Genomic DNA, 14,917 nt, shown 5'->3' with positions numbered 1-14,917 from the left:
GCAATTAAAGCAGAATCCGTTTTGGAAGGAGGCGCCTTTTACAGCTCCTGGCAGCCTTAGTGGAAGACCTTACCAGGAGCCAAATCACTCGAACCAGGAGCCATTTAGCACCCAGGGCCCGAGAATTTCGACCTCAGGACATCTCTGGGAAGTGCTACTTGCAGAGGATGACAGAAAGTGAATACAGGAAGCAGAAAATACTACTAAGCACACACTAAATTCAAAATTCAGGGATCCGGGAACAAGAAATAAAAAACTAGGAACAAGATAGACACTAAGCATAGGAACCAGGAAGGGACCAGTCACAAACAGGATATGATATGATATGGCATTTATAACGCGCCTATACACAAGTGTTTCAAGGTGCGACGAGACAAGGGAGGGAGAACAGAGGGAAGAAAGGGACAATGATCTTACTAGGCCAGGTGACATTGAGATCGGGCAAGTGCAGGGGAGTGGGAAGGGAAAAGCGCAGGGGGAAGGGGGATGGGGCAGTGAAGTCAATAGGATAATAGTAAAATAAATAAAGACAATAATTAAAAAACACTGCAACAAGCATTCTGAGAAGCAAAGTCTTTTTTTTTAAAGTAGCATACTGGCTGCCTAAACACTGAAATGATCCGGAAGGGAAGTAACATTGAAAATATTGATTTAGAGCTCCCAAATCACCACAGCACTGTGTAGTAAGGTTCGGAAGGAAAGTCCAATAGAGAATAAACCCCAAATAAGGCCCCCATATGGCAGGAACGAGAGCGCAGGGAACAAATCGTGACAGCACATCAGGTCACTGATACTGCCCCTCAGCATTATAGACTTGAATGACAAAATGCACGTTTCTTATTATACCAGACAGCATGGTAATGCAGTGGTTGGTTTGTGGTGTGTGGTTGGCTTAATGCATATCCAGCTGCATTGTAGTATAATCAGCCATAACTGTCCCCTTCACGTCTGAAACGAGATACTTTGTCTCCTGTCCCCTCTTGCCCTCAAACACTCCCAACATGCAAGTGTTAAATCCCATTACAATTTTTATTGACTAAAAATGTATGCATCCGAAAAGTGCAGTTGCTAATAATTAAATGTACAAAGTAAATGCTGGGCCGTCATTAAAAGTGCATGCAGCGCCCCCTTTATCATCTGTGCCCTGCCTGCTGACTCTGTAGATTAGATTAACAAGATCAATCAAGTCAACCTAACTGAGAACGTCAAGGTTGTAGCCCCATTTATCCAATGGTGGTTGTTGTGCGCCTGTCTAGCACTGTCATTGAGATGTAATTTTTGGGGCTTGCAGTTTTACTTTTCCCATAAAAAAAAACAGGTCTACAAGTCCCTGAATGTACAAAACAAAATACACGTGGCACATGGACTGTTTCACTGCTCTTTCATGTTCAGTGCAGTGATGGACACAATCGAAAATGTGCCGGTTAAAGGCAAACATTTCTCACCTTTATCTTCTTGCTCTCCCATGATCCCGTCGCTCTCATTGACCCTAGTGTGTATACAACATGTCACCGTGTCCCCCGCCAGTTTGCTTCGCAGAGTGATACAGTAATTGTGGAACGGGAGATCTCTGACGGCGAGGAGTCAAGCTGGTTGTTTCTCAAGGCCACTTTTGGGGCCTATCAGCCTTGCGCTCTAAGCTGCGCTGGCCACGTGCGCCGTAGGAAGCGCGGCTGCGTTCACGCACTTCCGGAGATCTTTTCTTGCGACGGACCACGCTGCCCGCGCCTGCGCACTCAGGTCCCGGCGGCTGTGCCTTCATCACCGCAGCACAGGCGCAGTCTCACTACAAGTGCCGTTTGTGATGTCAGTTTTGAAATGAGGTAGGGCCTAGGGGCAGAGGCGTGCAAAGCCTTACCCGCGAACAGGTGTCATAGGAGCACATAGCTCTCAACCATTTGTGTTGAAAAGGCGGGTGAAATCACCCGATTTTGTTTTTGGCGGGTGAGAGGCCCATTGGAATGAAGGGGCGTGCAGGGGGCTTGGCGGGTGACTCGGCCCTTTACAAGGCGGGTGACACCCACCAAAAGCGTGTGAGTTGAGAGCTATGGGAGCAAACATCCAGAAGGCTAAGCTTATTGTGATAGAAGGCCAAGCTTATTGTGATAGAAGGCCAAGAATTTAGTAGACTCTCCATGCTAACGTGAGGCGGCGATCGATCGGGCTTTCAAACTAGAAGAACGAACGAGAAAGACAACGGGACGAAACATTGTAATGGCAGCAGTGTTGGCGGTAGAAAGAAACAATGCATTGGGTCATGGCAGGCACATTTTTCTAAAAAAATAAAAACAAAACACGGGTCCTTAAAATAGTGATTTTTTAAATAGAAATGAGTTGAAGCGTTCAGAAATCACACAATAAAGAAACCGGGCAAGTGGTGAAGTGAAGAAAAGGAACTAGTGTTACTCTGGCTCCATCCACAAATGATTGATTAGAGTGTTGGGGAGGGGCATGCTATGGCTTGACCTTTGATTTACAATCGTTGCATTGGGGTGTGACCAAGCAATGTCTGGAACAATAGAACATGGTTCTAGATTCATTACAGACAGAAATACCCCAACAATATATTATTAAACTAGTCTACAGGCCAAAGTGCAGGTTTTCATTGACACAGTAGGACCACTATCCTAAGCCTACAGCTCACCCTAGCAGTGACAACAGGCAAAGCTATGTACATTGGACCACTATATATCCTAAGGGAACAGCTCCCCCTAGTGGAGAATTCTGTGCATCGGGCAGCCTCTATTGTATTCCCATTGTAAAAGCCATTCCCCATTCGAGCCCCCATAGGGCTCAATGGGAAGGGGGAAGGCGTCAATAACGGTACAACAAAATGGTAACTGGTAAAACCAGGTGTTAAGGGAGGGACCCTGCTAAGGGACCTCAGAATAGGGCACAAAGGGATTACCGGCACCAGTGTCATTACCGGTGCCCGGTATCCCTTTGCGCCCACCTCAGAATATCATGGCCGGAACGGTTCACAGCAATTAAAATGACCATCATTCCAAGGCTTCTATATCACTTTGTTGCTCTCCCTATACAGGTTCCATTGCACACGCGCTTCAGAGACAAGTTATTGCATTCATCTGGCGACACCGAAGGTTTTGCTTAGACATAAAGGCTTGGGTGGCCTGGGGGTCCCAGATGTCTATCACTATCACCTGGCTTCCCAACTCTTACATATCCTCTCATGGGTACAGATGGGGGAGTCCCCCATTTGGGTACAAGTGGAACAATCCAGATCCCAGCTCTTGCTGTGACAAATACCATTCCTTAAATCAACCCCAGGGCCACTAGGACACTCCCTTCTTTCCTCTACATCTCACACTCGGAGGTGTTGGAACACAGCCACTAGGAGGTGGGATACCCCCGTGGGATTAAGCCCACTGTCACCTATCCTTTGTAACCCCGAATTTTCCCCTGGGGTGCAGACAAGGCTTTTTCGGCATAGACGGCGGGTGGTCTGTGGGAGTTTAGACAACTTTATCATGAAGGGTCGTCACTTACCCTCGAGGATTGCAAGGAAACACTCAAGTTGACCAAAATAAATTGTCTGTATGGACAATTTGGCCAAATTCGCCCACTACAAAAAAATCAAAACCCATTATAATGAACATGAGGTGTGGGGGTGACCCCCGCTCCCCATGTTCAGTATAATGTGCTTCAGGGGTTGTGGGGGTGTCCCCTGCTTACAGGAAATTGGAAGAAGGGGACTAAAAAAAAAAAAGGAACCCTACGTCGTCAGCTCTGCCCCATGTTGGAGGGGCGGAGCTGGCCCCATTTGGGTATAGTGGTAAGTAGGGGAGGGGGGCTTGCTATAGGGCTGCTGGCGAGACAGGGATTTGGGTCGGTTGACTGAAGGTCAAAAAGATGCGCGGCAAAATCGACTACGGTCAATTCTGCCGCAAATCTTTTGACTTTGGTCAAACAACCCATATCTGATTGCAAACTCACATTCACACTTACAGAAGGGGAATGATTTAGGTATTCTCAGATACGCCACTGAGCAAGCCAACCCATGGCAAAACGGAGAGGCACTAGGGATCTCAACGCTCTGTAGCTCAAGAGGCAGAAACTCAGGGTTCTACAATTTGCTGGATCATTACGACCCCCTTGCGCGTTTGCCATTTATGAGGAGTTGGGAACTTGACCTGGGCACCCAAATCATCGGGGAAGAGACTTGGCTCAGGATATGCGAACAGAACCTCAAGGGAGCCAGATGCACTACAGATAGGGAATGCACCTCAAGCTTTGTTACTGGTGGTACTTCTCCCTGACAGTTTGCACCGCTTCACTCCTTCCTACTATGATACTTGCTGGGGGGGGATGTCCAGACAGAGGCACTTATTATCACATCTGGTGAGTCTTCCCTAAATTCCAGACATTCTGGAAAGAGGTTCTCTCACATATTAAATCAATGCTTAAGGTTGCCCCTCCCCTAGACTCTCTTATTATCCTGCTCAGTGACATTGGCGGGGGCATGTATCCACTAACTATTTCCCTAGCCCGCAACTGCAAATCCCCAGAGGGCCCGATCATGGCGATGTGGTGGGGTAAGCTTTGGGACATCCTGGCTGCCGAGAAAATCACGGCTGTAGCTGTCAGGATCCATCCCTGGAAGCTGTGGCATAAGTGGAAGATATTGTCACGGAGAACCCTCAATTAGCGGGCTAGTCCTCATCCAACATGGCGGACATTGTTATTTAAGCAAGCCCCGCCTACTTTCCTGCACGTTGTATCTGTGTTGCTCGCCTTAATACTAGCGGTCGGCTAAACCTCCGTTTGGCTTCTCCTGTGCCTCTGCAGTGTATTTCCTTCTCGCTTGTCTATCCCAGCCTTCACCCTTAGTATTCCACGGCTCTCTGCCGTTTCTTATTCTCTGTCCTTTCCTTTCTCTTTCGGCGCCCAGCCGCTCTTACTCGCGGCTTGTCCGCCATCCTCGTGATCCTACGTGTTCCTCCCTGTGCCTTTCGTGGATCCAACTATATCTGGTAAGTAGGGACTGTTACTACCCTTTCTTCTATCCTTACCGTTTCGTTTCATTACAGAACGTCTCTCCGTTCCGGGCTATACCCCTGTCCCCTTTTACTCTCGTATCACTCCACTTTGGCTCCTTACCTTGTATCCAGCAACTGCTACGCGGATTGGATCCTGCCTCCTTTGCCTCAAGTCTTCTTCACTGTTGTTAATACAGAACGGACTTACCATAATCACAGTGTCCTGTACTCACTCCGGATTGCTAACATCCACTCCAGCCTTTGAAGAGTCTTTTTCCAAGATCCACCTCCTCAAGACTCCACAGGGTTTTTTGCCGTCCATTGGTCTTTTCCCTGTCGCGGGGGCTTGGCTCCTCGGGGCCCCCCAAGACAGGTTCCACCTCTTGTCGAAGTGGCCTCTGAGGGAGCCAGGCCCTATTTACATGACAGAAAGTCCAGAGACAAGCCCGCAAAGGAAGATACAAGGACTCTCCGAAAGCATTCCAAGCACCTCAAGGACAAACAAGAGGAAGCTACAGGTGAGGAGCAGGGTGGTGAAAGGGAACAGTCTGACAGTAGCTGAGAGTAAATACTCAACCTACGTCGCAACTTGGCTTCTCTTTATTAACTATACCCAGGACTCCTACCCCAAGGGATATAAACCAATGCTGTACAAACATTTTTTTCTGTTATAGAGATTAGCTGCGGACCTTTTGACTGACTAATGCCTAGCCCATCTGCAGTGTTCAATCCAACATGTATTTGATAATGGTATTGATAACATCTGATTCATTCTGTCTGATTGCAATGTTTAGTGTCCTGTTCTTTCAATTGTGATAATATGCTGCTTCCTTCTACTTCTTAAAGCAAAAAAGAAAGTTTGTTTAAAAAAAAAAAAAGTCACCTTACTGAGGATTTCAGTTGGACCCCATTATACACGGTCAAGGTCACTGGGTACCCTTGTCTGCGAAAGATCTCTTCTTGGAACTTGATTATGGTCTTTGTTCATATGTTACTGGAGAATTTCACCTCTACCCACCATGACAGGAGTTCTGTTAAGGCAATATAATATGTATATGTGGAATCACATTGTATTGGGGCTGCTAAACCTAAGCTCACCCTCTCCCATGGCATGCTAGGAACATTTATCACTGTCCTTGGGCAGGTCCCTGCTTTACAAACAGTGTCGCTTCCCTCTCACAAGAGGCTTTGCTTGAGAAGCCTTTTTACTCGCATTTCACACTCTGGCCACCAAGTAGTCATTTCTGACCCTCTGTTTTGTTTGATATTGGCTTGATGCACTTATAGGTGGTGTTTGATAATGTTTTCTCTCACCCCAGTCGGTGGGTGGAATCCTTCTATTAACCCTTGAAGACTAGTGAACAACTCTGCTTTAACTCTCTACATTGTCTCAGGCCCTAGTTCCTTTCATGCAGTTTTGTTACTTTCACTCAACTCCAGACATCACCTAACTCTACATAACACACTAGTGGGCCTCATTCCGAGTGTGGTGGTCTGTAAATAAGGGTGCATGTAGCACTGTACCGGCACCCTTTCTGTAACGCCGCACTCAAACTCTGCCTTCCTGGGCCAGTGCGCCTGGAAGGTCTGACCTGCTTGGGCAACGACACCGGTAGTCGGAGCTGTCACAGAAGCACTGGCACTGTTAGCAACAGTGCCGGTGCTTCCGTGTCCCCATTCCCATGGAGTCTCAGTGGACTCCATGAGAATGGGGGCTTACACTTTCCGCTGCTAGATATCCTGGCCCGCCGGGACTTGTAATGTCCCGGTGGCACCGGGATATCAGGCTGTGGAAACAGCGTTACAAGTTAGGCGGCAACCCGCCGGTAGTACCAGCGTGTTACCGCCGAACTCGTAATGAGGCCCATTGTCAGCACTCATTGCTTCATCCCATTCATCCTTTGACACCACTGTTTGTTGGAAAGGTAGAACTTGGTCATTGTTGGATTTGATTTCTTCTTGTGTTTCAGTGAGCCTTGAAAGACAATCAGCCGCTCTGTTCCTGGTTCCTGGAACATATGTCACATCAAATATGCTCTCCTGTACAGTTGTTAACCCATTTCCTTATACGGGAGGACACTTTGTGAAGACCTTTGGTAGTCAGAATTTGATACTGACGTATGAGGAGAGGGGCATGAGGAGGACACCTATGAAGGAGGCAGCATGTTGGGTGATGGTGGACAAACGCCCAGGCCGCAGGACACACCACAGGGCACCCTCAGCATGAGCCTGAAGGCCAGAGCAGCCAGGAGGTGTGGTCCACACCAGAGAACAGCCCCGTCTTGCGCACGTCCACACCAGCCATGCAAACATCCACTTCCACTGCAGTACAGGACCTCGAGGGACGTATGTCGAGGATGGAGGGCCGTCAAGAATCCATGCATGAACTTGTGAAGAAATATGTTGCCGATGGGGAGGCAACACGCCGGGCGATGAGAGAGAACACTGTGGCCATCATCAAGGCTGTAAATCGTAATTCAAAGCAGGTCCATGAGGGCTTTGCAACTGTGGTCCAGATACTGGAGAGAATGGCCAACACCAGGGAGCAGCGGCCTCCTGCGGCATCCGTGCCACATCTATCCACTTCCTCAACTACCACGCCTGCCAGCTCAACACAGACAAGCCCTGTGCGCAGGTCCCTGCGCAGCATGCGGCGCACATACATGCAACCCCCACTATCGAAAAGGGGGTCGCAGTAGCAGGGGTGCCCTGCACGTGTTGACTGTCAGTGCATCTGGACACATGTTGTGCTCTTGATGTGCGAGAGTGTAGGGGGGTGTAGGGTGGAGGGCAGGGGGGAGGGGGTCTGTGGAGGTTTTGGGGGGTAGCAGGAGGGGGAATGGTATGTGTGTGTCACGGATCTCGCCCAAAACCCCCTCTGGCAAACCCATTGGCCAGGTGGAGTCAAGCCTCGGGCCTCTAGAGCCTGGCATCCTCTTCAAAAGCCCTCATGGGGCCAGTCCTGGCGCCTTTGGCACTAGGCTCATACACTGGGAAAAAACAATGTGCTTGGGAACTACTTTATTGTATTGTCAGCCAACCTGGAGGTATCTATAACCAAGCTATGCAGTCTAGTGTTTGGGTGTGGTAGCCTAGGGACTACTTTACCTGGACTATTTTGTTGGGGCTATTTAAACCACACCTGAGCAAGACAATACGCTTCGCGTTACTTTGCAGCTTTCAACGTGACGCTCACCGTGTCCAGCTATTCCCTCGAACCTCGGCGAAGCAGAACCTGCAAGGAGACAAAAGGAACATCATTAGCAGCAGCATCTTACCTGCAGTCTTCATCTTTAAACACTCACAGCTACTGAGAACAGCTTCCTCGAATCTGCACACCTCGCGGACAGAACGACCTGAAAGAGAAAGATAGAGGCAACATTAAAGAAAGCAATAGAGACATTTACAAATTACAAACTGCTCAAAAGGCTTACCTGGCTGGTCGCCTCTCGGCTGGTGCCACTCCAGACATTCCACTCGCGCTGAAGAACACTGCAACCTACAAGGAAGGAAAACACAGGTTAGCAAAGGCAAGACTTCGCAGCGCTGCGCATAGCACTTACTTACCGCATCCTAGCGCTCTTAATGTGCCATCATTTACCAGCGGGGCTCAACCAAGCCAGTTCGCCGCGCTGAAGCTCTGCATACCTAAGGGAGAAAAAGAGACATTTTAAACAAAGAAAGGCTTACAGGATAGCAACAAAACTAAAGAACAGCAATAAGACCTACCTGAACAATATCAAATGGGCCGGCGTCAGTGAAGAATCTGGACCGCACTCGCCCATGAAAGACAACGCGCCCCTGCAAAGAAGGCAGGACGGAGAGCATGCCTGATTGTACCACAATGTGAGGAGAGGGTGCCAGAGGGACTGAATCATACGGGGGGTGGAGGGAGGATACTTACCCCAGTCGGTCAGTCTTGAACACAGTCCTCCTGTATTTTCAGGCAGAACAGTCCCCGCAGACCACATCAGGGCAAAGTTGAGAAGCATACCAGCGAGTAACCCGGCTGGGTGGCGTCCCTGTGGATACCAAGTGAGCGTAACAGTGTGGGGGTGTTGGGGGTGGAGGGGCTGTGTGGGGTGTTGGGGGGTGGAGGGTGGGGGAGGGCGTATGTGGGGGTGTTGGAGGGTGGGGGAAGGGGGTGTTAGGGGGTGGGGGAATGGGGGAGTGGGTGTGTGGGGGTGGAGGGTTCATTCATGTTGAAAATACACCCGTTGTGTAAAAATATTCACATGACTGGACACTGCTTCTTCAAAGTGTGCCAATTTATTGCATGACAGTGTACAGTGCCCATATTCCCCCAATCACAGTGCCCAGGGTCCCACATCCATAGCACACTCTGCATCCCAGTGCATCAAAAACTATGGTCTATCACTGATTGGCGCACAGAACGTCCTTCATGTGCATCGCGACCTGGCCGATGTGCAACATCTTCTCCTTCCTCATCTTCATCTTCAGCTGGTGGTGGCTGGTCCATGTCAGGTGACAGAGGTACGTTCCGCCGGATGCACATGTTGTGCAGCATGGCACATACCATGATGATCTTGCCCACCTTCTCAGGCCCGTAAATGAGTGCGCCACCGGACCTGCTGAGGCAGCGAAACCTTGCCTTCAACAGGCCAAAGGTCTGCTCTATGACCATGCGAGTGCGTGTATGGGCACGACTGTAGTCCTCTTCGTGTCTGTTCTGCAGATTCCTGACAGGGGTGAGGAGCCACGGCTTCAGGTGATAGCCAGCATCAACTGCATGGGAGCACAATAAGGTATGTGTAAGGGTATTTCTTCAATTCCATTTGTGCTCACCCTGTACATCGTTCATGCTTATATGAAGTATATCGTCAATGGAAGCTATTGACTTCACATCTGCACAACCATCTGCCCTGTACACAACTTGGCAATCCATATTGCTGGTCTTGGGAGACATACACGACTTAGAGGCCTTGACATTGCAATCACCAACCACCCAGATGGAGTGACAAGGTCCATGATGTACTCACATGTGAGGGTTGTGTGGCAGGGGATGAGACAAAATGCATGTTGGGCAATGTTTGATGCATTAGGCTGATGCCCAACAGCTTGTTTAGACTAGCATGCTTTTGGATAATTGTTGACGCCATGCACGTGTCCTTTGACATCTTCACACTAGTCACAATGGCACAATGTGATTGTTGGTAGGTTCCGCCAGTGTAGGGATGTGACCTTGGATGTTGCAGGGTGTTGACTTTCATGCTGGTACTCATGTGCTGTGGGTGATTCCCGCACCAATCGCACCCATGTAGCTGTTGTTCACTATGTGATGGGTCCAATTTGAGGCATCCTTATCACATGTGTTTTCCCATTTGTATTCATCTGCACATGTTGCCATGGTGTTATGCAGTGTTACTGTCGGGGAGGGGCAGTGACAGCGGTCAGCACAAATGTTACTTCAATAATAACGAGTTGTTCTGGAATGGGATGTGAATAAATATGGTACCACATGGGGAGGCATTGTAATGGGAAACTGTTAAACTGTTTGCTTCAATTACACTTCACTAATTAACGTAAACTTTGAGGAGTTGACATCCATTAACCAATGAAATCCCAGGAAAACATAGACAAGGTAAATTCTCCAACTTGCAAATGTTTCAATGGATTTCCTACCATTGCATTTCTTGATATAAAACTACGGTTCGTATTCCATTCAGATGTAAGCCTTTCGACCAGAGCCTATCCACTGTTCTGTTTAATTGCGCTCACCCAGCTGTAATAAATAGGGTTGCTTCGTGCCCGGTGTTTGCTCTACTTTTTGAGTATGTGGTTCTTTTATTATGCTCTAATTGGTGGACCCCTGTCAACATTTTTGGAGGCCACAGCAAGATATCTCAGTCCTTCCCGGACCACTTAGGGTATACAGGCCACCCTCCCTGGGGGCATGGGTCTGGCAATCGCAGACCTGTTCACTTCGCATCACTGAAGAGGCTCTGCAGATGCAGAGTTTGCAAAGGTCTGTAAGGTCCTGAGCGCCGTCCCGCGCTCAGCGGAAGGGGGAGCCTGTGGTGGAGGCTCAGTACTGAGTGGACGCAAGAGTATCCAGGAGGTGAGTATAACCATGCAAGAAGATGCTGCATTACAGTGCATGCCTACAGTGGGGTGAGGGATAGATTATTTTTACAATCTATAGGACGCATCCTCAGAGAAGTTAGAATGATCGGCCGAGTTAGTGTAGCTATTAGAGCATACCACCCGATAGGGTGTGGCCGCTGGTGTGGGCATGCTTACGGTAAAGCAGGAGGGGTGCGTAGTGTGTGGAGAACTCTGTTAGACAGGAATGGTGCATGGTGAAGGCGATTGTATAGCTGCATCATTGAGGGTATGAATTGTGTTGTGTGGTTGGGCCTGTGGAGAGGGCCATTGCTAACGAGTGGAGTGCCTGGCAGGGCCTGTGGAGAGGCCCAGAGTGGACATTGAGAGGTGTAAGGGGGGGGTACACAAGGTAGTAGGATAAAAAGAAAGGAAATAATGGCTTATGTGGACAGCGCCCTAGGCCACATGTGCTGCAAATTGCCCCAGTATCGCTATAAAATATTAAAATACAATATTCAGTTGGCCGGGGATACTGCAGGGCAGCATTTCTATGCTTGGCCAGGGGAAGGGACATTTGACAGTAAGATAATTAAGCAATAGAATCCGAGCGCCGAGCGAAGCGAGGGCCTTACCGAAGGCCCCGGGGCATTACCAGAGTCGGTAATGCCCCCGACGCGAGGGTTCTATTGCTATTAGTAACCCGGCCCGCAAAAATTGCGTGACCGGGGAACTAAAAGCTTTTTTTTTTGTCCCGAAACACTGGCGTTTCGGGCGCTGCAGCGTTTCGGGAGAAAAAAGAAAATGCCTGCCGCCATTGAAAGGGAAAACAAGTCCGTTTTCCCTCTCCATGGCGGCCATCTGGGAGCAGACGCACTGGGAACAGAAGTGTTCCCAGCGCGTCCGCTCCCGAAAAAGGAACAAAAAGAAGGCAAGTGGGGTTGGGAGGGGGGGGGGGGGAGGAAAATAAATAAATAAATAAAAATAAATGTACCTGCGTCCCTGGCGGGGGACGAGGGAAGCCCCCAGCTGTGTGGAGGCGCAGAGCGGGGATGGCCCCGCTCCGAGTCTCCATACGGCTGGAGGCTTCCCTCGTCCCCCGTCGGGGACGCAGGACCAAGAAGGTAAGTTGGGGGGGCAGATGGAGGGAGGGAAGGGAATTAAAAAAAAGAATAAAAAAGACTTACCCGAGTCCCCGGCGTGGGGCGAAGGCAGCCTCTCAGCCGGGGGGAGGCTCGGAGCGGGGATGGCCCCGCTTCGAGCCTCCTCATTGGCTGAGGGGTTGCCACGCCCCCGCCGGGAACAAAGGCCGTGGAATCCCGACAGAGGGATTCCCGGCTGGGTAGGGACCTGGCGAGAACCAATCAGAATGCTTGTTGCATTCTGCTTCGCTCTCGCCGGGTTACTAATAGAGAATATGTTCTTGTACCTAATGACAAAATATAAGGCTCTAAGCTAAAAAGCAGACAAAACATAGAGGGGCTGATTCACAGAGCGTTTTCCTATGGGATTGTCCCATTATAAAACCCATCTGTGAATCAGGCCCATTGGGTCTCTGGAAATTACACGAGGAGACTAAAGGGGAACAATTGAAGAAAGAAGAAGAGACAGTTGGAGGGGGCAAACTGAGTTTACCGCCCCCGCCCTATGGGTTATATCCCACCTGGTGACCAGCCGCAGGGTATACCAACCCTTGACGGGAAACCTCAAGGGGAGACCAAGGGAAAACATTGGGGGGAAAAATAGAAAGAAGCAAAGAGAGGAGGTGCACATGCAGGGTGAAAGAAAATATCAAGCAGATATCGAAAAGCAATATGCGCCAACAGGTGGATGCGTTATTTAGTGAAGCAGAACGGGTGATAGAGGAGATGTGGAGGAAGAGCAAGGGTGATATGGGAGAATGGTTGTCAGGAAGAATAACATTCAAATTGGATGGGGGGACGAAGAGGAAGAAGCAAATAAAAATGATGAAGGGGTTGAGGAAGACGCAGCCTCAGACGAAGGGTTACTAGGAGACGAATGGAGTGACGGGGACAGTGACGAATGGACAACCGACAAACATAGGAGAAGGGGAAGAAAGGATTGGAAACGACAGGACAGTGACGATTGTGACAGGGACTGGTCCAACTCTTTATGTAGTAGGACAGGAAGGGTAAAAATGGGGTTAAAACAAGCTGTTACAGAGGGAGGGACAGGACCAAAGACACAGGTAATACCGTTCCTACAGAAGGGATGATGGGGAGCCCATTATGTGCCCAGGCAAACAAAGGACGGGGACAATTTAAATGTAGCTAGCCCTTCCTCGTAGCCGGGCCAGTAAATGGATACAGGCACTCGAGAAAAAGGCAGCGGGGGTGACGCTGGCCACAGGGGATATGAAAAGTCTGTTTGCCGCAATTATAGGAGAACAGGCAGACGCAATTTGGAATCAGGTTGGCTATAATGGAGTGAAATTGAGCACCAATGCTCATGACGTACATCCATTTAACAATTGTCGAGCGCATGTCTGGGAGGTCCTAAGAAGCATGTATCCAGATAGCAGGACAGTGATGGCTTATAAAATGAAAGGTTACGATGACCCAGCTGACTATATAAAGCGAGTTCAGGATTTATGGACCCAAGAGACTCAAAGGTGCTGACACAAATGCATACCATTATTCTATCACATACTAGTAAAAGGACTGTCAAAAGAAGTACAGGCTTCCTTGGATAAGGTAGTGAGTATAGAAGCTAAGGGCTGGCCCAAAATACAAGCAACAATAGTACATTACGGTAAGAGGAAGCAAGAAAGCGAGAGGCAGGCATCCGAGAATGCCGCAAAGGCAGAAAACAAATTAGTACAAATGAAGCTAGCCAAATACACTATGGAAGGAGTGCGGTTAGTGCAAGATGCTGCTGTCGTGGTGCCAGCACCACATGGAGGAATTCCAGCAGGACAAACACCACAACAAGGAGGGTACATGCAGCCGCAGTATGGACCACAAAGGGGAACACCGCCACGGGGGAATTACATGCACAGGGGATACTTTCCTATAGGAAGAGGGTTTTAACAACGGGAAAGAAGAGGGTATCGAGGAACAGGATACAGGGTTTTCGGACAATGGTACATATATCAGAACATGGGACACATGGCGTGCACCTGTCGATTCTTTACGACAGGCACAGGCAACCGAAGTAGCGCAAGAGCAGGGGCTCCAGTGGCAGCAGATGCAGTGTTCTACAGGGCAGTTACAATCAGTGTAATTGCCAGCACAGCAGGGAGGAGTGCAGCCCCAAGGAAGGACAACCGTCAGGGGGGTAACAGTCCCAGCATTGGCTAAGCCAACCACAGCAGCAGACGGAACCACAGTGGTGCTAGGGAAAAATGTGGTGCCCCATTACACAGAGGTCAGCGTGGTAGGAGGGTACCCTTTTCCCTTCTGTAAGGAAGGCATGATATCAAACACTAAGACAGACACAAGTGATCACAGTTTAAGGGTGTTTATTGAACTTCAACTGGGTTTGAAAAACACCTATCGAATCCTAAATCTAAAGATGGGAGCAAGCTACAACCATCAAATAATAATAAAACAGTCCTAGTGGTGTCTTGTCAAAATAAAAGGGCCTTTACTAATAAACCTATTGCCACTCCTTACTTCTAAATTCAAATAGTGTGGGAACCGATGTTATGCAAAAGAAAAGTGTTCAAGAAATGATATGTCAGGATATTCAAGCCGTTAGCTTCCATTCCTCACATTTTCAACATGGGACAAGGCGGCACACTCGAGCTTAGCACAGTCTCTGGCTTCTCTAGCATGGCGATGCAGTTTGCAGTTCAAGAATTAAACATCAGGGCCTTCTGTGCCAAAGTCTCTTTG

The 14,917-nt window shown here is 49.0% G+C and overlaps 1 protein-coding gene across 5 annotated transcripts in view; it reads right to left on the bottom strand.

The window, feature by feature from the left end:
• The window catches only part of LOC138521417 (spermatogenesis-associated protein 21-like), a 1,690,677-nt gene extending 1,688,889 nt beyond the window's left edge, over positions 1 to 1,788 (bottom strand). For 2 of the 5 annotated variants that reach the window (XM_069634220.1, XM_069634223.1), the window contains exon 1: positions 1,446 to 1,564. In XM_069634220.1, coding sequence (XP_069490321.1) covers positions 1,446 to 1,467 — 22 coding nt within the window. In that variant the 5' untranslated portion in view covers positions 1,468 to 1,564. Of the gene's footprint in view, positions 1 to 1,445 lie in introns of all 5 variants that reach the window. The other 3 variants (XM_069634222.1, XM_069634219.1, XM_069634221.1) reach the window with 3 other exon arrangements.
• Positions 1,789 to 14,917: the final 13,129 nt, after the last annotated feature.

Source organism: Ambystoma mexicanum, chromosome 13 (assembly GCF_040938575.1).
Source record: "Ambystoma mexicanum isolate Mex_15411 chromosome 13, UKY_AmexF1_1, whole genome shotgun sequence".
Taxonomy (NCBI): Eukaryota; Metazoa; Chordata; class Amphibia; order Caudata; family Ambystomatidae; genus Ambystoma; species Ambystoma mexicanum.
This window is presented reverse-complemented; position numbering and strand designations above follow the sequence as displayed.